The following is a 25,729-nucleotide window of genomic DNA, read 5'->3' on the forward strand; positions in this document are numbered from 1 at the left end:
ATCAAGAGATGTGATCATACAACCACACAAAAGAGAAAACAAACAAAAAAAAACCACATTGTGAGAAACACAGGTCTCAATATACCTGGATTTTCAATTCTGGCTTCAATCAGCTGCTGTTAAACTACTGTGTACTGTGTATTACAAGACATAACACAGTGAAAACCAAATCAAATGTTTCTTTTTTTATGGACAATTCTTCCATAAACGTATTTGTCATTTCATTGCTCAAGCTTATATTTCATCAAGCCCATATTTCTCCAAACAATTATGCAGTAGTCAGGACTACAACAACTTTAAGGGCCTGAGTGTAAGAATAAGCTTTTAACCTTAAGTATACCATTATTATCATTAAAAAACAATAAAAAATCTAAACTCATGGCATGTGAATGCAAATGAGACACAAATTCCTTTGTGAAAGTATTACAAATTGGACAAATGTGGACTGTAGTTAAGGCACCTTCTCCAGCTCTTCCTCGTCCTCATCTTCTTCTTCCTCGGAGAAGTCCAGGGCCTTCTTCTTGGAAAGCAGCGGGTGCCACTGCAGGCACTTGCGTTTGGGCCTCTGCTTGGCGCTCACCTCGCCCTCCGCCGGCACCTCCTTCCCCCCTCCTCCGCCCTTCATGCTGCTTCTGACCCTAGCAAGAGCAAAGGTCAGAGGTTAAGTTCAGGTTCCGACGAGCGGCTTTTTAAAAGAGGATAGAAAAGAGGCAGGGAGGCGTGACACGCTTGTAATTACTTTGGCTCAGCTGAACGCTTTCATTTCTTTTTTCGGCAGAGCAAGGTGGGTGCTCTGTGGCAGGGAAGTGTGGAGACAGGCTGTGATTTAAATTTCAAACGGGTTCAACACTTAAATCTGAGGATATCTTTCGTTCATATCTGTACGAACACTTCCTCAAAATATCTCAACTGTGGCACAATCCCCTGCGCATGAGTGATGTGACCTGAGTGTGCTTTCGGCTTTAAAATAGACACACAGAGAGGGGGGTAAGATTCAGGACTCTTTGTTCATCTGCTGCAGAGTCGCTGCACCTCTACTGTACATGTGACCTTTAGACACATACACACACTCTCTCTCTCTCCTCTGTTAATACAAGCACACACACAATGCCTATCACCCATACATTATCTGCAGTGCAGTGCTTGCATAACCCCTGCTAAGCAGTATGCACAGTCATCTGTGACTAGCAGACATTTCACTGCTTTCTAGCCAGTTTTCCTCCCTGAGTATCTGCTGCCCTCTTGCTGTTGAATAAATCACTCCAGTAACATGATGGCTATTAATGAAGACTCAGTCTGTGGCCTAAAACTTCCGTCTCAAAATGAAGGGGGGGGTGCAAAGAAACTGCTGTTGACGTAAGAACCCACGATGAACTGTGAATTTGTTTCAGGTCACCACTTAAGCTCAGATAGTATCATTCAGTTAATTACTACTGGCATGTTCTGGCATCAAATCAGTCTCTACTAGACATCAATTCAGTCAAAATACACATTACTCTACATCACCTTCTTAATGATTTAATATCCGCATTATAAAATTACATACATTTGTAAAAATAAATAAATACGTCGTGGTTTGTCTCCAAACACCTGACAAAACACCAAAGAATACCATTTTCAAATAGAAACTGATACAAAATATTATGCTCATATTATATTATTTCTTTCTTTCTTTTATTTTTAAATACAACAACAAAAATCAAGCTGCAAAATGTTAAGCATAACCTGGAAATTGTCTTTGGGAGCACTGTGCACCGTGAAACTAAATGTATCTATTATATCAACTATAGTGCTTATTGAACAAATGGTCAAAATAAGTGAAGAATGACTGCTCATCCAAAATTAAATACTGCACCACAGTCCACTTCGAAACTACTGGAACGGCAAGGCCAATTCATTGTAGACTGAGGACATTTGAATTTGAGATTAAAAGATGAATCGAGTATTTTATAAAGTCCTAGTATTTATGTAGATGTGTGGAACGACATAGAATGTAGCACATTTTGAATAAGACCACGCAATTTGCAGGCGGGAAAAAATATTGGAACGCGTGACTGACAGGTGTTTGTTGTTACTCAGGTGTGTCTTGTTAAATTGATTATTTAAACAATAAATAGCTCTTGGTTTTTGCCTTCAGTTTCACCTGTGATGCCTGCATTTGTTGTCAAAAAGGATAAGCCAACATACAGATCATAGAGCTGTCTATGGGAGAACAGTAAGCCATTCTGAAGCTGAGAAAAGAGGGAAAAATCCATCAGAGGCATTGCACAAACATTGGGCATAGCCAGTACAACAATTTGGAATGTCCTGAAAAAGAACAACCCCACTGGCGTACTGAGCAACAGACACCGAATGGGTCGGCCAAGGAAAACAACAACAGCTGATGACAGAAAACATTGTGGGAGCTGTGAAGTAAAACCCAAAAGCAACAGTCACCAACAACCTCCACAGGGCAGGAGTGATGGTATCACAATCCACCGTTCAAAGAAGACTAATATTAAGTGTTATTTACTTTCATTTACTTCAATACTTATCTGTTCCTATACTTTTGCTCGTCTAAAAATTGGGTGGTCTGATACACAAGCTCCTATGTTTTATGTTGTTTAACACATCTCGATGCAAATCCCAGCAAATAAAAAGCTGAAATCCTGAACTCTCATCTCATATCCAATATCAAATGTCTTTGGTGTATAGCTCAAACAAAAAATTAATTGGCATTGCCGTCCCAAGAGTTTCGTAGGGGACATTATACTGCCAAGGCAGCTGTCGACAGACCCTCAATGATTTACTTTAAAATGATTTCAGATCAAGACTTGTCTCACTGCAATTGATTCCAATACAACCTGCTATAAAAAAAGGTCAAGTCTGCTTTTATGTCTTATGAATACATCAAAGACAGTGTGACGAAAGATTATTGGATTAGCGTTAGTCGATTCCGGTTTTATTTGGGTCAACTCCTGGAATTAGCTGAATAATTCCATGAATGAAAATCAATAATTGTCCTCTCGAGTGGATTTCACAGTCCATGGACTGAATTCCTTAAACAGACTGAACTGAAATGGAGTTGTCCTCTGCTTTCCAGCAGCCATACAGCAGAAACTGATTAACTGTAACGCTACTTCTGAGGTTGTACTCTGAGCTTGGAGAGACACACACTGCTCCTCTGGGGATAAATTCCTTCATAAAAGGGTGACATTTATTTGGATTTCATCTTATACCTGGTAAAGATGAAATCCGAATTTTTATCTGAATCCAGGGACAGTAACACCTGAACACCTTGAGGAGACGAACACTTAGGGGATGTCTGTTCAAATATAGACAAGTTGCTAGCTGGTAATAAATAATAAGTAACTGATCTAATTAGGCTTGCCTAATTGCGATTTTCCATTTTAAAATACTAATCAATTATTCGTCCAGAATTGATGGCCTAATAAAAAAACAGAACTCAACTGCAAAAACTCAGCTGGACGGTGGATTTTTAAGTTATTCTGCAGTAATGGGTGGTAACCGTTTTAAAAAAACAAACGAACAAACAAATAAATAAATAAACCCGCCATGTACAGTGCAGATTCAACGTAATCCTGTTACAAATCAGTCACCTAATGTCCACATGGCTGAGATGTTCACTGTTGATGCTGCTCTATGAGCATCAGTGAGAACATCGAGCCAAAAAAAAACAAAAAAAAAAACAGCATGTTAACCCCTTTCTAATTATCATCGTCACCTTTTTGTAGACCTATTTCATCTTTTTCGGGGTCAAAAATCTTCCTCCTTTTTGAAAGTGCATAAGTATTTGGACAGTGACACAATTTTTGCAATCGTGCCGCTGTACAGCACCACGATGGATTTGAAATGAAGTAATCAAGATTTGATCGAAGTGTAGACTTTCAGCTTTCATTCCTGGTGTTTAACAAATATATTGCATTAACATTTAGGAATTACAGCCATTTGTTAGACCTTTTTTTATCATTTTTTAATGAGTCTCTCCATTGTCACAGGCTCAAAAGTAATTGGACAAACTAGCCATCATAAATTTTAGGATTATTTTTAATACTTAGATGCAAATCATTTGCAAGTCTAGAACCCATGGACATCACCAAATGCTGAGTTTCCTCCCTTGCCAGCCCTTTACTGTAGCCGCCTTCAGTTGCTACTTGTTTGTGGGTCTTTCTGGCTTCAGTTATGTCTGAGCATGCTCAGTTGGGTTGAGGTCATCTGACATTCAAGAACATTACATTTCTTTGCCTTAAGAAGTGCTTGGCTTGCATTTGCGGTATGTTTTGGGTCATTATTGATCTGTACTGTGAAGCACTGTCCTATCAGTTTTGCAGCATTTGACTGAACCTGAGCAGAAAGTAAAGCTCTATACGCTTCAGAATTCTTGTTTCTGTCAGCAATCACATCATCAATGAACACCAGTGACCCAGTTCCATTTGCAGCCATACATGCCCATGCCATAACACCTCCTCCACCATGTTTAACAGGTGATGTGATATGCTTTGGAACATGAGCCCTTTCCTTTCCTTCTCCATCCTCTTCTCTTCACATCATTCTGGTACAAGTCAACCTTGCATCAGAACTGGTCATGTTTGTTTGGTTTTTTTTTAAAGGTTTTTAGCAAAGTCTAATCTGGCCTATCTGTTCTTGGGTGTTACAAGTGGTTTACATCTTGAGGTAAACTGTCTGTATTTACATACACGAAGGCGTCTCTTGATTGTAGACTTTGGCAATCATACGCTTACCTCCTCAACAGTGTTCTTGACTTGGCTAGATGCTGTGAAGGGGTTTTCCTTCATCAAGGAAAGAATTCTGTGTTCATCCACTTTGGTTGTCTTTCCTGGTCTGCCAGGCCTTTTGGTGTTGCTGAGCTCGCCAGTGCATTCCTTCTTTTTAAGAACGCACCAAATTGTTGATTTGGCTACTCCTAAATTTTCTGCTATCTCTCTGAGCAGTCTGTTTTCATTTTGCTCAGCCTAACAATGGCCTCTTTCACTTGCATTGACACCTCTGTGGGCCGCATATTCAGAGATCCTATGAACAGCTACCAAATGCAGACCCAACACTTGTATCAACTCCACACCTTTTATCTCCTTAATTTGTCATGAAATAACATTTAAACAGGCCACACCTGGCCATGAAACTGCTTATCAGTCAATTGTCCAATTATTTTTGAGCCTGTGAAAATGAAGGGACTCTGTAATAAATCTCTGTCATTCCTAAACGGTTAATGCAATATTTCTGTTAAACCCCTTGGATGAAAGCTGAAAGTCTACACTTCAATCACATCTTGACTGCGTCATTTCAAATCCACTGTGGTGGTGTGCACAAGCAAAATTACAAACATTGTGTCACTGTCCAAATAATTACGGACCCGACTGTACGTATACAGTATCTCACAAAAGTGAGTACACCGCTCATATTTTTGTAAATATTTGATTATATCTTTTCATGTGACAACAGTGAAGAAATGACACTTCGCTACAATGTAAAGTAGTGAGTGTACAGCTTGTGTAACAGTATAAATTTGCTGTCCCCTCAAAATAACTCAACACACAGACATTAATGTCTAAAGTGCTGGCAACAAAAGTGAGTACACTCCTAAGTGAAAATGTCCAAATTGGGCCCAATTAGCTATTTTCCCTCCCCGGTGTCATGTGACTTGTTAGTGTTACAAGGTCTCAGGTGTGAATGGGGAGCAGGTGTGTTAAATTTGGTGTCATCGCTCTCACACTCCCTCATACTGGTCACTGGAAGTTCAACATTGCACCTCATGGCAAAGAACTCTCTGAGGATCTGAAAAAAAGAATTGTTGCTCTACATAAAGATGGCCTAGGCTATAAGAAGATTGCCAAGACCCTGACACTGAGCTGCAGCACGGTAGCCAAGACCATACAGCGGTTTAACAGGACATTTCTTCAGTGTTGTCACATGAAAAAATATAATCAAATATTTACAAAAATGTGAGGGGTGTACTCACTTTTGTGAGATACTGTACATGCAGTCTATTGCAAGTTTGTCTCCATTTTGTAATAAGTTTTTTTTGAGTTTTTATGACTGCACCACGACTTTAAGGTCTATCTAGCAATCTTAAGAGTTTCTGGGTTAAGCACGCTTAAGGAAGAAATAAAACACAGCAGGGGCAATATTACAGGAAAATAATCAACAACCAGTGGTGATGCCTTTACCACACCAAAACTGACTAATATCATGTCTCAAAGTGTTTTATTCCTCTTATACCGCAGCAATCACGTGCAATGCAATGATTATATTTTCTTTTTTTTTAATTAATGAACATGTGATACTTTTCATCTATTTATAGTTACTTTTTACACAAAGTAGTTCCTCTTATAACAGCTAAACTGTAGTTCCCTCACTAGCCTTTTATTTCTTTCTCTTCAAGTTAATAACACATAACAAATTCCTTGTCATGGTCCTGAGAAACTCCACGACATAAAGTCCTCTATCCTGAAGACTTTATCATGGTGGAAAACTTAAAGGAACAGTTTACCTGGTACAAAATGCTGACACTGGAGACTACTTCCATAACATTCCATATTAAATCAAAGTCTCCAAACCTCATCATAGCAACATTTCTACACCGTTATCTGTTAAATAACAACAACAACAACAACACACTTCTGAATCTGTTTATTATAAGAATTAGGTTAAGTTAAGCATCTGCCATACTAAAGTCCCTGTGAATTGGCTGCTGCTACAGAAACCATAACGTATTCGAATGAGTGCATTAACGCTACGTCTATGTTAATCCGGATAAATTTACTTTTTTTTTTTCGCTCCGTACTGGCCTTCTGTCTACACTGAGACGTCATTTTTGTCCAGCAAAAACTGAGCTTTTCGAAAATACACTCCCAAGCGGATGAATTTGAAAATGCTGTTTATCGCACTGTAGTGAGGAACGAGAAAAAGGAGACATTCACGTAAATGTGACGTATTTTTAAGGGGCATCCCAAATCGCATACGTATGCCCTGTTCCACTCCATTTTGTAGTAGAAATAGTGCGAGCAGTGTGTTCACACTGAAAATTCCAACCAGAAGTAGTGCACCTATTCAACCGAAAAAAGCAAAGTGCGAAATGTCGGAGACTTTGTGCACTCAACGGTCGCAAGCTTTGCTTACGTACCGGAAGAGGGGCGGAGCTACCAGGCGCCAACGCTGGCTCAAATTTGCTCCGAATGCAAAAAAAGGGAGTGGGAAAACGTCAGTAAAATAATTTCATTTCACCGTTTGTGTTACGTTGATAGGGTGAAATTCATTTCCATTGACTAGCGGCGTCACATTACGTGCATTGGACGTTATTTGCCATCGACTGGGAAATGGCTTGAATTCTGGTTAGTAAAAAGCCGTTAGTGTTATATTTGAGATGATACTACCCTTCTAAATTTCAGAGTACATAGTATGTCATTTGAGGCACAGCTTTACTCATGTGACACAGTCACGTGACCCATTCAACTCAAAACAAACAAGATAGTAGACAATGTTGTACGGCAGTTGTGACTACTTTCAGATTGCATTTTTAAACAAATACCCGATGGAAATGACGCAGGCCAAAGCTTCTTATGTTTTTTACGCATGCGTGGTCTAGGGATACAAGCTTTTTCAGATGTTTCAGTGTGGACAAGCAGTTTTGGGAAAACGTTTGAAAACGCCAATGTAGAAGGAACGCCAGTGTAGATGGATCGTTTTAAAATGAAAATGCAGTTTGCAGATCTATCTGGATTAGCGTAGATGTAGCCAAATATAAACTGGTGCTTTGCCTTGTAGCCAGCACTACTGTCAGAGCTGCTGTTATAGAAAACTGATCAATCAGATTCGAGAATTTAACGCTCTGTTACAGAGCTTTTTATAAAGCTAGAATCCTTAACCATCCAATGAACCCCTGAGGAAAACATTTTTTTCCTAAAACTCAGTACATTTACATGGACGACAATAATCCGATATTAATCCAATTAAGACGATACTCTGATTAAGAAACTAGCATGTAAACATCGATTATTGATGACCTTAATCTGACTAAAGTCATACTCGAAGTAAACACAAATCGAATTAAGACATATTTCTATTTTAGTCACGTTATGGAAGTGCATTATAAACACGTACACACCTCAATCACACTATTAAGGCCATGTGGGAGATTTCACCACATTTTGCTACAGGACACATCCAAACACGGCAGTGCTCAACCGTTTGACGGCAAACAAGAGCATGGCTGCATCCGAAACCGCGTACTTACCCGCTGTATAGTAGGAGAAACACATGTACAGTGGCAAGAAAAAGTATGTGAACCTTTTGGAATTACATGGTTTTCTGCATAAATTTGTCATAAAATGTGATCTGATCTTCATCTAAGTCAAGGGTATTGACAAATGTAATGTGTCTAAAATAATAACACAAAAAAATTCTGATCTTTCATGTCCTTATTGAGCACACTCATTCAGTGAGGAAACACACTCATGGCAGTGGGAAAAAGTAAGTGAACCCTTAGAATTAATAACTGGTTGACCCCCCTTGGCAGCAATAACCTCAACCAGGCACTTCCTGTAGCTGTGGATCAGACCTGCACATCGTTCAGGAGGAACATTAGCCCATTCTTCCTGGCAGAACTGTTTTAGCGCTGTCATATTCTTTGGATGTCTCATCTGTATGGCTCTCTTCAAGTCATTCCATAGCATCTCTATTGGGTTGAGGTCTGGGCTCCGACTTGCCCACTCCAAAAAGCGGATTCTGTTTTTCTGAAGCCATTCTGTTGTGGACTTGCTCCGGTGTTTTGGGTCGTTGTCCTGTTGCATCACCCGACTTCTACACAGTTTCAGCTGACGTACAGACATTCTCACATTATCCTGAAGAATTGTCTGATATACTTGGGAATTCATCTTCCCCTCAATGATTGCAAGCTGGCCAGGCCCTGATGCAGCAAAGCAGGCCCAAGTCATGATGATTCCTCCACCATACTTTACGGTTGGGATGATGATTTCATGGTGATATGCCAGGCCCTTTCTACATCAGATGTAGTGCTGTGTGGTTTTTCCAAATAGTTCAGTCTTAGTTTCATCAGTCCACAAAACATTTTGCCAGTACCGCTGTGGAGGGTCAATGTGCCCTTTTGCAAACTTCATGCATGCAGCAATGTTCTTTTTAGTAAGCAGTGGCTTCCTTCGTGGTGTCCTGCCATAGATACCCTGCTCGTTCAATGCTTTACGTATTGCAGACTCATGAACAGAGATGTTAGACAGTTCCAATTCTTCAACTCTTTGGCTGTCATTCGGGGTTGTTTCTTTACCTCATTGATGAGTCCTCGTTGTGCTCTTGGTGTCATTTTGACTGGGCGCCCACTTTTTGGTAGAGTAACAACAGTCCCAAAGTGTCTCCATTTGTAAAATGTTTGCCTAACTGTTTCTAAAGTCTTTGAAATCACTTTGTGACCCTTACCAGCTTTATGTAAATCGACAATTCTTGATCACAGATCCTCTGAAAGCTCTTTTTGGCGAGGCATGGCTCATATAAGCATGTGCTTCTTGTGCAGAGCAAACTCAAAGTTTGAGGGGTTTTTATCAGTCAAAGTAGCTGTAGTCCTCACCTCCAAACTCATTTTCTTAACGAGACTCCAGGTGAGCAAAAACCTGACTCCAATTAGCTTTTTTGAGGTCATTAACTCAAGGGTTCACATACTTTTCCACAGGCACTATGAGGTTTTTTTGGTAGTTCTCAATAAAGACATGAAAGATCAGAATTTTTTTTGTGTTATTATTTCAGACACATTATATTTGTCAATACCCTTGACTTAGATGAAGATCAGAACACATTTTATGACAAATTTTTTCAGAAAACCATGAAATTCCAAAAGGTTCACATACTTTTTCTTGCCACTGTATTTCAGCTACTATATAGTAGGTAAGTATCAGGTTTCAGACGCAGCCCACAGCTTCAAGCAGTCGTCTATTTGCACATACAGCATGACAAATAACTAACTGCACTTGAAGCTTTCATGAAATTAAAAATTAAAAAACCCAAAACTGTATACGGTACCATAACGGAGAAGAACTGTGTGTTGATACGTGAAATTCTGGAGTGAACGTCGGACGGCGTGGCGTGGGGACGTAATGACGTGTGCTGTTAATCGATCTATGTTCTATAACATGTAAAACAGGAACAAGAAAGGAATATTCTAAACGCAACTCATGTAAACACCTTAATCAGAATATTGTCTTATTCAGAATAAACTCAATAATTAGATTACTGCTGTCCATGTAAAAATAGTCATAGTAGTGTTTGTGGTGGCACTGCAGAGTTAATGCTCTCCCCAGCCACCATGTTGAGTTGAAGAGTTCCAGGTATATCTTGCACCTGTTTTATGGTCAGTTGGTGGACACTTAGCTACAGAACATATATGAATATCTGCTAATTTAACAGCTCCGTGCTAGGATTAGATTCTTCTTCACTGTGATACTTTAAATAAAGTGTCTGTCATATGAGTAAACATGGAATTCAAATATTATTAGAACGTTATGACCCCAAGTCGTGACTGGACACTGATTAATGATCCTGTCTCTTACTGCATTCTTTTTTTTAGCCTTTGCTGTAAAAACAAACAAAAAAAAAAAAAAAAAAAAAAAGATACTCCACTCTACTCTCAGGTGAAACGGTGTCACTCATAAGGGTTTTGAAAAGACACTGTCGCCTCTAGATGCATATCATCTAACTCTAACCTAGCATTACACCGCAAACTGTACTTAAGATAAATCGTACACCTGACTTGTTGAAATTGCTGTTTACGCACCAGCAGCTGGTGTAATCAACTGTTGGATTAATTAGCTTCATTGCTCATGCAATATACCAGTTTTTTGTTTTTTACATGCATTATACTTGGTATTTAAATAAGCTTTAAATAAGATATGAGTTGTGGTTAAAGGTATTCTTAAAGTTACATTCCTTTCTTCATTCCCATTTTCTAGAGCACCTGATAAAACACAACAAGGTTTACAGACCGAGACAGAATTTTCTGCTTCCGTGTCTCTAGATGTTTGAAATACATTTCCTGGCCATTTAGCCTGGAAAATTATTTATACCAACAATGAGCAAAGTACCCCGAAAAAGCAAGCTATGTCAAAGTAATGTCTCCAAGATAAAGCCTTATTTACAGTACCTTGAGTTTACGGCTGTCGTGAATACCTGATTATGAAAAATCCTTGCTGAACATTTCATGTAGTCAGAGAAACTGACAGAGTGAATATCTTCAAACTAAGGTTTGTACAGAGTGTTTTTCATCTGCTACTGTTGCGAGCTGTTTTAATGTTTTTAAACGGACTACACTTTCAGGAAGCACGAGCTTGTCTATGTAAGACGGAAAGTACGGAGGCAACAAGGGAAAATTGAACTGTTCGTTGTTTAGCATTTTCTCATTGACCCTTCAGATGTACTTTGAACAGTATTTACTGTGATTTAAACTGTAATACAAATTTTAATCTGAATTTGATTACACCCACAGATAAAAAAAATGTCACAATCCGTCATCAAACCGTTTCCGTCTTACATCAGCTTTCACCCGATGCCTGGCACCACACAAAATGTCTTTAGCTTGAGGGAGAACTGTAGGAGAAACCCATGTTTCCCCTGTCTGCATTAGCACACAAATACGAATTAATGCAGAAGTATAAATCGGCCTTAACAGCTACAGTGGTGCTTGAAAGTATGTGAACCCTTTAGAATTTTCTATATATCTGCATAAATATGACCTAAAACATCACTAGGTTATCACATACGTCTTAAAAGTTGATAAAGAGAACCCAATTAAACAAATGAGACAAAAATATTATACTTGGTCATTTTATTATTGAGGAAAATGATCCAATATTACATATCTGTGAGTGGCAAAAGTATGTGAATCTTTGCTTTCAGTATCTGGTGTGAGCCCCTTGTGCAGCAACAACTGCAACTAAATGTTTTCAGTAACTTTTGATAAGTCCTGCACATCGGCTTGGAGGAATTTTAGCCCAGTCCTCAGTACAGAACAGCTTCAACTCTGGGATGTTGGTGGGTTTCCTCACATGAACTACTTGCTTCAGATCATTTCTATTGGATTATGGTCAGGACTTTGACTTGGCCATTCCAACACATTAACTTTATTCTTCTTTAACCATTCTTTGGTAGAACAACTTGTGTGCTTAAGGTCACTGACTTGCTGCATGACCCACTTTCTCTTGAGATTCAGATCACGAACAGATATCCTGACATTTTCCTTTAGAATTCGCTGGTATAATTCAGAACTCTTTGTTCCATCAGTGATGGAAAGCCGTCCAGGCCCAGACGCAGCAAAACAGGCCCAAACCATGATACTACCTTTCACAGATGGGATAAGGTTCTTATGCTGGAATGCAGTGTTTTTCTTTCTCTAAACATATCGCTTCTCATTTAAACCAAAAACTCTATTTTGTCTAATCCGTTCACCAAAATATTTCCAATAGATTTCTGGTTGTCCATGTGTTCCTTAGCAAACTTTAGAGGGGCAGCAACATTCTTTTTGGAGAGCAGTGGCTTTCTTCTTACAACCCTGCCATGCACACCATTGTTGTTCAGTGTTCTCCTGACGGTGGACTCATGAACGTTAACATTAGTCAATGTGAGAGAGGCCTTCAGTTGCTTAAATGTTACACTGGCTCCTTTATGACCTCACAGACTATTACATGTCTTGCTCTTAGAGTGATCTTTGTTGGTCGACCACTCCAGGGGAGGGTAACAATGGTCTTGAATTTTCTCCATTTCTACACAATTTGTCTGACTGTGGATTGGTGGAGTCCAAACTATTTAGAGATGGATTTGTAACCTTTTCCAGCCTGATGAGCATCAACAACTCTTTTTCTGAGGTCCTGTGAAATCTCCTGTGTTCATCCATGATACACTTCCACAAACATGTGTTGTGAAGATCAGACTTTGACACATCCCTGTTCTTTAAATAAAACAGAGTGCTCACTCACACCTGATTGTCATCCCATTGGTTGAAAACACCTGACTCTAATTTCACCTTCAATTTAAACCGATAATCCTAGAGGTTCACATACTTTTACCACTTACAGATTTGTAATATCGGATAATTTTCCTCAGTAAATAAATGACCAAGTATAATATTTTTGTCTCATTTGTTTAATTGGGTTTGCTTTATCTACTTTTAGGACTTGTGTGAAAATCTAATGATGTTTTAGGTCATATTTATGCAGATACATTGAAAATTCTAAAGGGTTCACAAACTTTCAAGCAACACTGTATGCTAGTAGTTATTTTTAACTATATACACATTCTTACTCTTTCTAAAGTTGATATTTAGATGAGAACTTTTATTTTTACACGGGTAATTTTTTCTTGGTCATGGTACGTTTACGTTAGTAACTATTTTTGATGCTCTGCCTATCTTTACAATAACAAGCATGTCGTTATTAGGAAAATACAAACTTTTTATAATGTTGCAACAATAACGCCTACATTTTGTTCTTGGATGATTTTAATGTAGTTATAACAAGTCAAATTATTTAATAAAGATATTGTAAACTGAGAATAAGATTCATTTTTCTTCCTTGTCTCCCCTAGTAAGAAACAGTGCTGCTGTTATATAACAGTAATTATATATATATATATATATATATATATATATATATATATATATATATATATATATTTTCATTTTGCATATACATTATACAACCCCAAATCCGAAAAAGATGGGACAGTATGGAAAATGCAAGAATACACACAAAACGTCCTTTGAAAATTCAATTCACCCTGTACTATGTTGAAAACACATTATTAACACATTATTTGATGTTTTACTTTGTGAATTACTTTTTTTTTTTTTTTTTTTAAATATACACTCACTTCAAATCTGACGACTGCAACACACTCTAAAAAAGTTGGGACAGTCGATGTGTAACATCGCCTTTTCTTTTAATAACACTTATTAAGCGTTTGGGCATTGAAGACACCAGCTGGTTAAGTTTTTGCAAGCGGAATTTTCCATCATTCATCTATTATGCATTTCTTCAGCTGCGCAACTGTACAGGGCCTTCGTTTCCTTATTTTACACTTCATAATGCGCCATGCTAGCACCTGCACTCTCTGCTTACACTCTCTACTTAATCTGGGCAGAATGTGGTTTGGGTTTGTCCTGCTCTACATGGCAGCATATCTTTCTGCATTAATGGTGCCCTCACAGATGTGCAAGTTACTCATGTCATGGGCACTGACACACCCCCATACCATGACAGACACTGGCTTTTGGACCTGATGCTGATAACAGCTTGGACGGTCCTTTTCCTCTTTGGCCCGGAGAACACGACGGTTGTTTTGTCCAAAAACTATTTGAAATGTTGACTCGTCAGACCACAAAACAGGATTCCACTGTGCTACTGTCCATTTCTGATGAGACCGAGCCCAGAAAGTGTGGCAGCACTTCTGGACAGTGTTGATGTATGGCTTCTGCTTTGCATAGTAAAAGCCTTAACTTGTATCTGTGGATGCAGCGGCGAATGGTGTTGACTGACAAAGGATTACCAAAGTATTCTCGAGCCCATGACAGGATATCCATTTTGTTTTTAAGACAGTGTTTAAGACAGTGACGTCTGAGGGATCGGAGATCACGCGCATTCAGAAGTGGTTTTCGGCCTAGCCCTTTATGCACAGAGATTTGACCAGATTCCTTTAATCTTTTAATTATATTGTGCGCTGTAGAAGGTGAAATGCCCAAAATCCTACCGATTTGTCTTTGGGGAATGTTGCTCTCAAAGTGTTGGATTATTTACTGACTCATCTGTTGGCAGATTGGCGAGCCTCGACCCATCCTTGCTCTTGAAGGACTAGGCCTGTTTTGGAGGCAACTTATATACTATGATTAGACGATTGCCTAACCTGTTTAACATTGCCTTCTTATTTCAACTTGTCACACTGCTATTAGTGCTAAATTGTCCGGTCCCAACTTTTTCGGAACGTATTGCATGCATCAATTTCAAAATAAATGTGTATCTACAAAAAACTATGCAGCTGATCATGTAAACCACCAAATACCTTGTCTTTATATGTTTTTGTATAAATACAAGTCAAAGTACATTTACAAATTACTCCTTTTTGTTTTTATTAACATTTTCCATACTGTCCCAACTTTTTCGGAATTGGGGTTGTGTATTGCAATTCACAGATCCGAAATACAGTATCAAGGTGATGCATTCCCTTTAACAGGGGCAACCATGACTGATAATTCAAACCTTTCAGCTCCCATTGTGTCTATGAGATATGCTATAAGCTCAGAAATATGTGGACAGCCCTCCTAATTATTGGGTTCAGGTGTTTCAGTCATAGCCACAGCTAATAGGTGCATAAAATCAAGCACATAGCCATGCAATCTCCATAGACAAACACTGGCAGTAGAATGAGTCATACTGAAGACCTGAGTAACTCTAAACATGGCACAGTCACAGAATGCCACCTTTGCCACAAGTCAGTTTGTGAAATTTGTGCCCTGCTAGATCTGCCCCATCACCTGTTAGTGCTACTATTGTGGAATGGGATTGTCGAGGAGTAACAGGAGCTCAACCATGAAGCAGCAAACCACACAAACTCACAGAGCTGTGACGGCGAATGCTGAAACATGTAGTGCATAAAAACATTCACCTATCAAGTATTGCATCACTCACTACAGAGTTCCAAACACCCTCTGTAAGCAACATCGGCACTATAACTATGCATCGAGAGCTTCATGAAATGGGTTTCCATGGCCAAGATTCTGCACACAAGATTCCACTATGTGCAATGCTAAGCATCAGCTGGAGTGGTATAAAGCACGCCCCCACTGGACTCTGGAGCAGTGGAAACATGTTCTCTGGAGTGATGAATTACACTTCACTATCTGGCAGTCTGAAGGATAAATCTTCCTTTCTTCCTACCAGATTGCATAGTGCCAACATTAAAGTTTGGTGGAAGTATAACCGTCTGGGGCTGTTTTTCAGGGTTTGGGCTCGGCCCCTTAGTTCCAGTCAAGGGTAATGTTAATGCTACAGCATACGACGACGACATCTACCATGACAATGCCCCTGTGCATAAGGTGAGGTCCATAAAGTCATGGTTTGACGTGTTTGGTGTGGAAGAACTCTGGCCTGCACAGAGGCCCGACCTCAACCCCACTTAACACCTTCGGGATGAACTGGAACATCGATTGGGAACCAGACCTTCTCGACCTACATCAGAGCGCGACCACGCAAATGACTGAATAGGCAGAAACTCTGCAGACACACTCCAAAATCTTGTAGCTTCCCAAAAGTGTGGAGGCTGTTATAACTGCAAAGTTGTAGCAAATCCATATTAATGCCCATGGTTTTGAAATGGGATGCCCAAAAAGCTCATGTAGTTGTGATGGTCAGGTTAAGTTTTGTTTGTGAAAGTATTCTTCCAAAAAAAAAAGATGAGTACAACTAAAATAGTTCTGAAGGGTATTTTAGGGCTTTGCATGTAACTCCTGGATTATTAAATATATATAATAAGCATATTACTTAGTGATGGGGCAGTGGTGGCTTAGGATCTGGGTTACTGATCGGAAAGTCAGGGTTCAAGCCCTAGCACTGTCAGGATCTGGGTTACTGATCAGAAGGTCGGGGGTTCAAGCCCCCTGTTCAAGCTGCCACTGTTGGGCCCTTGAGCAAGGCCCTTAACCCTCTCTGCTCCAGGGGCGCTGTATCATGGAAGACCCTGCACTCTGACCCCAACTTCTTAACATGCAGGGAAGAAATTAATTTATCTGTCCTGTGACCAATAAAGACTCGTTATTACTATGAATTATTCTGTAACTATAGCTAAATAGGAAAAGTGTGTAGACTGAGGAATGCGAGTCAGAGTGTTTAAAGTGTTAACAGAAAAAACAATGCATGTAAAAATAGTAATCCTGATTCCACCGTCATTTCATTTCAATCCATACAAGATTTGCAGAGGTTTTTTTGTGTGGATGTTTTGATCATAAATGCTTGATTATGCCACAGCTTTTTTCAAAATTTGTGCTGCAATTTGCAGAGATTTTTGTGCTTTCTTGTGGAAAAATACTTGAATTGGTGAAATTGCATGAAATTGTTTTGCACGGTCTTTTGCAGTGATGTTTGTTGGTAAATGAGAACTGTTTTTACTCATGTTTTACGAATGTGAATCGAAGCGGGCTTTGGCTGAATGCGTGCTGTGACGACGTTGCATGACGTGAATCGGCCCAAATCTGTGGAAAATCTGCTGTAATTTCGAAAAATTGCAAGCTGCTGTGAATACTGTGGACTTTCCTTGATTTTGCATTCATTTCTGCGATCACAAAATCCTGGAGGGACTGCACATCGGTCGAGTTCTGCATGGGCCTTGTAGTCATTTCAGCATTTGGACAATATTATCATATAAGATTAGAGAATTACTCAATCTTAATCAGTCCTAATTGACTTTGAACAGTAAGATACCGTCAAAAATAGTAGCATGCAGCTGTTTCTGATGTGCTGAATGTACTGTGTGTTTAACTAATATAGCAACAGGGGTGTGACAGTATATCTGTATGACAGTTATACAGTGATAATTACATCTCCAGTAGCTATACTGTTACCATTATCATATAAGAGACAAGATCACACAAAATGTTCTTTCCAGTCTTTTGGACTATGCAACAACGACTTTTCAAAGAAATTTCTCTAATTTTCAAAGAAAATTGTTTTTTTTTTTTCCCTATGTTGTAATCTTCTAAAATATAATCTAATACACTGTGCCAGCTTCGACTTCTTTCAAAAAGAAAAAAAAAACCACTACAATAGACTGATATTCGTGTTCTTGTTTTGTGCAGATATCTTACCACGAATCTTTTCCATTTTTCCACCCGACTATAATAATTCCTGTCTATTCCTGAGCAGGTTAGGTATGAGTGTATGATCATGACGTACGGTAATGATGAGGTGACCTGCGGCCAGGCTGGACATATACCGGTGGTGTGACGATTCAGTGACTACGTTTACATGGACAGCAGTAATCTAATTATGGACCTTATTCTGAATAAGACAATATTGTGATTAAGGTGTTTACATGAGTCGCTTTTAGAATACTCCTTTCATGTTCAGGGTTTACATGTTATAGAACATAGATTGATTAACGGCACACGTCATTACGTCTCCACGCCACGCCGTCCGACGTTCCCTCCAGAATTTCACGTATCGACATACAGTTCGTCTTCGTTATGGTACCGTATACAGTTTTGGGTGTTTCATTTTTTATTTTACGAACGCTTCAAGTGCAGTTAATTATTTGTCATGCTGTACGTGCTAGCAGACGACTGCTTGAAACCGTGGGCTGCATCCGAAGCTGCGTACTTACCTACTATATAATAGCTATAATACATGTGTTTCTCCCACTATGTAGTAGGTAAGTGCGCGGTTTAGGACGCAGCCGTGCTCTCGTTTGCCGTCAAACGGTTGAGCACTGCCGTGTGTATGTGTTCTGTCGCAAAATGTGGCGAAAACTTCCACACGAGGTTAATAGTGTGATTAAGTGTGTACGTGTCTATAACGCACTTCCATAATGCGACTAAAATACAAATACTCCACGTCTTAATTCGATTTGTGCTTACTTCGAGTATGACTTTAGCCGGATTAAGGTAATCAATAATTGCTGTTTACATGCTAGTTTCTTAATCAGAGTATCGTCTTAATCAGGTTAATATCGGATTATTGTTGTCCATGTAAACGTACTGAGTGAAGAGGTATAAAGAGGCTGCGTGGTGTGCGAGTTTGAAACCGGAACATGGCGTGATCTGAAGGTGTACTTACTTAATCACAGACTATGGAAATGCTGGATTTGAAAGATGAAGATGGATCTGTCAGTCAGGCTGTGACATGCGATGATGGTGACCTACAAAAACACACACACACACACACACACACACACACACCTCGTACTCAATGCAGGAACTACAGCCTCATGCAGCACACAGTGTCTCAGTGACATTTTAAGAGGACATTTCACCTGTGTGTGTGTGTGTGTGTGTATGTGAGTGAGTGAGTGAGTGAAAGAGAGAGACGTGCTGCGATCACGCTACTAACTATAGGTGGCTTGTTCATTTATTGTCGATGAATCATAAAGGTACCGATGCCGAATCCCGGAATCGGTTCCTAACCTGCTCGATACGTGATCGGAGAAACCTGGTTCCGATGAACGAGTGTTTAGTTTTGCAGGTAGACGCCGGTGCAAGCCGAGTGCCCTCGAGATCAGCGGATCAATCAAGTAGTCTATTAAACGCCCCACGTACCACCCATATCATTTGCTCGATTTCCACACAAGAGTCGTTATTTAGGCCAGTCAAAGCGTGCTCAGCTTTACATCTCGGTGCAAAATGTCGATCTGGGGTCTGACAAGACAGACGAGTGAGAGAGAGAGAGTGAGAGAGAGAGAGAGAGAGTCCATCTTGCTTTAGGGAAATCGAAGCAGAAATCTCACTCCTGTCAAACTCCTCACAGGGGCAAAGAAACCGAACAAATTCACAGAGCTCCCTCGAGCCGCTGGTTTTGTTACTTAAAAGGAGTTTTCAGTGAAGACTTTTCTGACAAGGCGGCCTCGACAGGTCTCTCCAACTGAGTTCCAGCAAATAAAAGTAGCTCGCTAGCTAGCTTAGCTCACTGATGCGAACTGCTGCTTTGCTCAACGAACGTGTCATGAGCAGATCTCGAGTGAAAAAAAGAAATAAATACAAATAAAGCCCTGCTTACTTCTGCCTCGACATCGTGTCACTTTTGCAACTCGAACTTTTTGCTCGATTGGCCGTTTTGATGATTAGGACACGCGTGTTCGCCGGCTCGCTTGCATTTCGTGTGTGTGTGTGTGTGTGTGTGTGTGTAAGCTGCCGATTTGATGAGGGGAAGTGCCCAGTTCTATGGCTCTGAGCCTCTGATGAGAGCAAATAAGCTGGTTCTCGGCTTGTGTCGTACATGTTGTCCCCTGTGTTTATTTCATGCACGCTCGGTTTCACACACATAAACACAAGCTCCGATTGCGATTTTGCTTCTTTTTTGTGTAGATATGTGTGTGTTGAGAGTGCCAAACCAGCGAAACGCAATTTGTTGTGCGGTTGGAGCTGCTGTACTGGAGGAAATGGTGTTAAGTCGTGAAGCTCTCTCTGTCTCTCTCTCTCTCTCTCTCTCTCTCCGCACGGTGCAACAAAACTGACACGAAATTTCGCACCGAACAGCCGCGAGCTGCCGATAAATCCGCACTGACGCTGTTTAGGAGGAAAATACATCCGAGTTTTCTGTCATGACGGCGTCGAAAAACGGAAACTTACCCCATGAAGGCGAGCCCAAACACCAAGGCCTTGTCATTCCAACCTCCGTCCACCTTAAACTTACTGACACATCCTTCTGCACTGGCCGTACAGTAGAGCAGGCAGGCGCAGGCACACTCACACTCACACTCTCACACACTCTCTCTCTCTCTCTCACACACACACACACACACTTCAAGCGCCTGCTGCTTTTCCTCTACCGGATGGACGTCGCCGTATAACGCTGCAGTCTGCCCCCGAAGTCGACAAAAAGTGAACAGAAACAGTGTGTAATCCTCTAAACGAGTCGCTGTAGCAGTACTTTCGATTCACTCCGACAGTTTTTCTCCAGCCCTCCCCCCTAACTGCGTCCCCACTAACTGCCTTGAGTAGTAGTAGTGTGTGTTAGTGGATGTGTGTGTGCTCTGTGGTGATGTGCATATACTGTAGCTTTGTGTTCTGTTGACTGGCCTAGCCACTTATTAAGTAGCATCATCATGTCGGCCTAGCGTCAACTTTTCGCATTTGACAGAAATGTCACAGATATCTAAATACAGAATTGCATTGAAGCAGCAGACCACTGAGGTGTGTGTGTGTGTGTGAGAGAGAGAGACAGAGAGAGAGAGAGTAATGCTTCCTGGGTGTTGTATGAGAGAAATGGTCACTGGAGTGTTTGTGATAGTGCTCTCGGGCGCTTACCTGAAACAGCCAGGGCACTTTAAAGTGACTCGGCGGACACAGTGTTGCTGCGAATGTCTCGTCGGACACCTCTGTCACGCTTCCGACAATATGTATCTCTCTGTTCACTTTTTCTTTTTTTCTTTCTTTCTTTCTTTCTTTTGCTACTGTACACAGAGTAAGTGAATGTGTGTTTTGTATGGACAGCCGCTATTGGCCGCGCACTTGAGAGGCAGCGATACACAGCCACACAGAGAGCGTTTAACATTTCAACGCCCATCCGAAACATACATTAATCCAAACATCCTAATGTCTCGGTTATTACACCTCACACTACATAACAACACAAGCAGCTCGTTTTGCTCGGCGGTTATGTTATGTTGTTTTGTGTTGTGTTATGTTATGTTGTGTTATGTTATGGAGGAAACGTTCATTCGGTGTGAACAGCAACGACATGGAGGCGCCTCATTCGCTTGAAGAAGACAGGCAGTGACAATGTCTAACAGCCAGCATTATTATATTTTATATAAATACAAACGCACTGTTCTGCTATGTTATACTGAGGTGATACGACTTGGTCACGACTTTAGGGAAAGAAAAAAAAAGTCGTGTTAAACGTCTATTCGAGTTTTTCCATGCACTGTTTCCCTGTCTCTCATTCCTCGCTGCTCTCTTTATCAACACTTTGCTATCTAGCCTGTAATCTCTCTCTCTCTCTCTCTCTCTCTCTCTCTCTCTCTCTCTCTCTCCCCTTCCTCATCTCATTAACAAACCCACAGTTTATAGCTAACTAAACAAAAGGCGAGATGAGGTGATGAGTATGAGTAAATGGTGATTAGGTCAGTTAGCTATAGTTAGTAACTCACTGTATACAGTAGCTGGTGTGGTCGTGGTGTTTTGTTTGTACAAACAGTTGATATAGCCTATCAATGGTGACTCGTTTCATTTATTCAAGTAGACTGTATTGTCTTATTCAGACATGGTGCTAATCTACTTAAGTCTTATTTACTACAAAACCACTGTTAAAGCACGAGTTTGATACCATTTCTAGTCCAGCCTTTCACATTTCTTTCTTGATGCATGTAATCACTCAAAAAGGACCAATTCTAGAGACCGTGCAAAGTAAACATAGTCACAGAACTAAGATAATGTCAATAGAAATGAAGTGTTGTTTAGTCATAAATGACAGTGTTATGCACACTTAGAAAGAAGGGGAAAAAAAGCTACTAAAGTATACCTTTCTTTCCTTGTCGCTGGAATTGCTACCGTTATCTTTTTCTGTCTTTGGAAATGTTCATTTTGTCTATAAACCTTTAGTTTAACTTTGAAAATATTTAAGGTACACAATCGGACTGTAATTAGCTTTTCGAGCGAAGTTTTAAAGGTAAAAGGCACGTACTAAAGGTATAGTAGGTGTATCTACGAGGTACCAGCCCAATCAAGCCATTGGTTGGAAAAGTTGTAAGTTCCTGTTATCAAGCGTTTAGATATATCTGTGCCTTCTCTAACGAAACTAATTGTAACCATTTAGTACATCACTGATAGATGCCAACTGGACAACTGAATTGGTCACCTTTTCATGTGTTTTTATGTTGTTGTTTTGTTTAAATGTGCATCCATGTTGCTCACCTAGGCAAATTGAATAGAGAATGATTAAAAAATATAAAAGCAACTAAATCATGTTAAACCACAAGGTCAGATTCCCAACTATTAGTTTGCTCAATATATACTTGCTTGTATTTTCTCATTTGTAAGTCGCTTTGGATAAAAGCGACTTCTAAATGAATAAATGTAAATGTAATACCTGGTAGTCACTATGTTAGGTACACCTAGCTTATACAGTCTCCTCCACAACTATTGGAATGGCAAGGCCAATTCAGTTGTTGTTGTTTTTTTCAGTAGACTGAGGGTATTTGGGTTTGAGATCAAAAGATAAATATGAGAAGAGAGTTTAGAATATCAGCTGTTATTTCCTGGTATTTATATGTAGATGTGTTAATCGACATAGAACATAGCAGATTTTGTATCAGACCATCCAATTTGTAGGCAAGCAAAAATATTGGAACATGTGATTGACAGGTGTTTCTTGTTAGATTGTTTAAACAATAAATAGCTCTAAATATCTACTCTTGGGTTCTAGCCTTCAGTTTCGCATGTGACGCATTTGTTGTTAAAAAGGATAAACCAACATGAAGATCGTAGAGCTGTCTATGGGAGAAAAACAAGCCAAGCTGAAGCTAAGAAAAGGGGGTAAAATTAATCAGGGGCATTGCACAAACATTGGGCATAGCCAAAAGAACCATTAGGAATGTCCTGAAAAAGAACGACCCCACTGGTGTACTGGGCAACAGACACAGAATGGGTCGGCCAAGGAAAACAACAGCTGATGACAGAAAACATTGTGAGAGTTGTGACGAAAAACGCAAAAACAACAGTCAGTGACATCACCAGCAACTTCTACAGGGCAGGGGTGAAGCTATGACAATTCACTGTTCGAAGAAGATTTCGAGAGCGGAAATGCAGTATAGAGGCCATACCACAAGATGCAAACCACTCATCATTAGAATCTGAAGGCCAGATTGGATTTTGAAAAGAAATACAGAGATGAGCCACAAAAGTTCTGTAACCAAGATTAACTTCTACCAAAGTGATGAAAAGGCCAGAGTATGGAGGAAGAAAGGATCTGCTTATGATCCAAAACATACAAACTCATCTGTGAAACATGGTGGAGGTAGTGTCATGGCTTGGGCTTTTATGGCTGCTTCTGGAACAGGCTCACTAATCTTTAAATCTTTATTGATGATTTAACTCGTGAAGGTGTCAGCAGAATGAATTCACAGGTTTACAGGAGCATTTTGTCTTCCAGTTTACAGAGAAATGCATCCATATTAAGCAGGAGAAACTTTATTATGCTGCAAGACAATGATCCAAAACACACTGCCAACTCAACAAAGGACTTTTTTTGGGGGGGGGGTGGGGGGGTGGGGGGGGGGGGGGGTGGAAGGTTTTAAACTGGCCAAGTCAACCACCAGATCTTAACCCAATTGAGCAGCATTTAACCTCCTGAAGAGAAGACTGAAGAGAAAAAGCCCCCAAAACAGACATCAACCAAAAGAGGCTGCGCTAAAAGCCTGGAAAAGTATCACAAAAGAAGAAACCAGCAATTTGGTGATGCCAATGAGTCGCAGGCTTAATGCAGTTATTGCAAGCAAGGGATATGCAAACAAATACGAAGAGTAATTTACTTCAAGACTTATCTGTTCCTATACTTTTGCTCACCTAAAAATTGGGTGGTCTGATACAAAAGGTTCTATGTTTTATGTTATTTAACACATCTAGATGTACAACCCCAATTCCGAAAAAGTTGGGACAGTATGGAAAATAAAAACAAAAAGGAGTGTTTTGTAAATGTACTTTGACTTGTATTTAAACAAAAACGTATAAGGACAAGGTATTTGAGGTTTTACCTAATCAACTGCACAGTTTTTTTGAAGATAAACATCTATTTTGAAATTGATGCATGCAACGCATTCCAAAAAAGTTGGGAAGGGGCAATTTAGCACTAATAGCAATGCGACAAGTTGAAATAAGAAGGTGATGTGAAACATGCAAGGCAATCATCTAATCATAGTTTATTAGGAGCCTCCAAAAAAGGCCTAGTCCTTCAAGAGCAAGGATGGGTGGAGGCTCACCAATCTGCCAACAGATGAGTCAGTAAATAATCCAACACTTTGAGAACAACATTCCCCAAAGACAAATCGGTAGGATTTTGGGCATTTCACCTTCTACAGCGCACAATATACTTAAAATATTAAAGGAATCCGGTTAAGTCTCAGTGTGTAAAGGGCAAGACCGAAAACCACTTCTGACTGTGCGTGATCTCCGATCCCTCAGACCTCACTGTCTCAAAAACCGTCATGAGTCCGTAATGGATATCCTGACATGGGCTCAGGAATACTTTAGTAAACCTTTGTCAGTCAACTCCCTTTGTCACTGCATCCACAGATGCAAGTTAAGGCTTTACTATGCAAAGCAGAAGCCATACATCAACACTGTCCAGAAGAGCCGCCGACTTCTCTGAGCTCGGCCTCATTTGAGATGGACAGTAGCACAGTGGAATCGTGTTTTGTGGTCTGACGAGTCAACATTTGGAATAGTTTCTGGACAAAACAGCCATCCAAGCCTGTTATCAGCATCAGGTCCAAAAGCCAGTGTCTGTCTTGGTATGGGGGTGTGTCAGTGCCCATGGCATGGGTAACTCGCACATCTGTGAGGGTACCATTAATGCAGAAAGATATGTACACATTTTGGCGCAACATATACTGCCATCCAGAGCAGGACAACGCCAAACCACATTCTGCCCGGATTACAAGCGCATGGTTGCGTAAGCAGAGAGTGCTGGTGCTAGCATGGCCTGCCTACAGTCCTGACCTGTCTCTGATTGAGAATGTGTGGCACATTATGAAGCACAAAATAATGCAGCGAAGGCCCCATATAGTTGTGCAGCTGAAGAAATGCATAATGAATGAACGGTGGAAAATTCCACTTGGTAAACTTAACCAACTGGTGTTTTCAGTGCCCAAACGCTTAATAAGTGTTATTAAAAGAAAAAATGATGTTACACAGTTGACTGTCCCAACTTTTTTAGAGTGTGTTGCAGTCATCAGATTTGAAATAAGTGTATATTTTCAAAAATAAATTAAATTCACAAAGTAAAACATCAAATAATGTGTT

The 25,729-nt window shown here is 40.1% G+C and overlaps 1 protein-coding gene across 4 annotated transcripts in view; it reads right to left on the reverse strand.

Annotated features, from left to right (window-relative positions):
- LOC108276952 (BBX high mobility group box domain containing) overlaps positions 1-21,209 on the reverse strand; it is a 53,498-nt gene extending 32,289 nt beyond the window's left edge. For 2 of the 4 annotated variants that reach the window (XM_017489120.3, XM_017489117.3), the window contains exons 1-3: positions 21,017-21,209; positions 18,831-18,912; positions 461-638 (exon numbers count right to left, since the gene is read on the reverse strand). In XM_017489120.3, the coding sequence (XP_017344609.1) occupies positions 461-625 (165 nt within the window). In that variant the 5' untranslated portion in view covers positions 626-638; positions 18,831-18,912; positions 21,017-21,209. Of the gene's footprint in view, positions 1-460; positions 639-18,830; positions 18,913-19,766; positions 20,316-20,338; positions 20,974-21,016 lie in introns of those variants that run through there. The other 2 variants (XM_017489118.3, XM_017489119.3) reach the window with 2 other exon arrangements.
- Between the last annotated feature and the right edge of the window lie 4,520 nt (positions 21,210-25,729).

Source organism: Ictalurus punctatus, chromosome 16 (genome assembly GCF_001660625.3).
Source record: "Ictalurus punctatus breed USDA103 chromosome 16, Coco_2.0, whole genome shotgun sequence".
Classification (NCBI taxonomy): domain Eukaryota; kingdom Metazoa; phylum Chordata; class Actinopteri; order Siluriformes; family Ictaluridae; genus Ictalurus; species Ictalurus punctatus.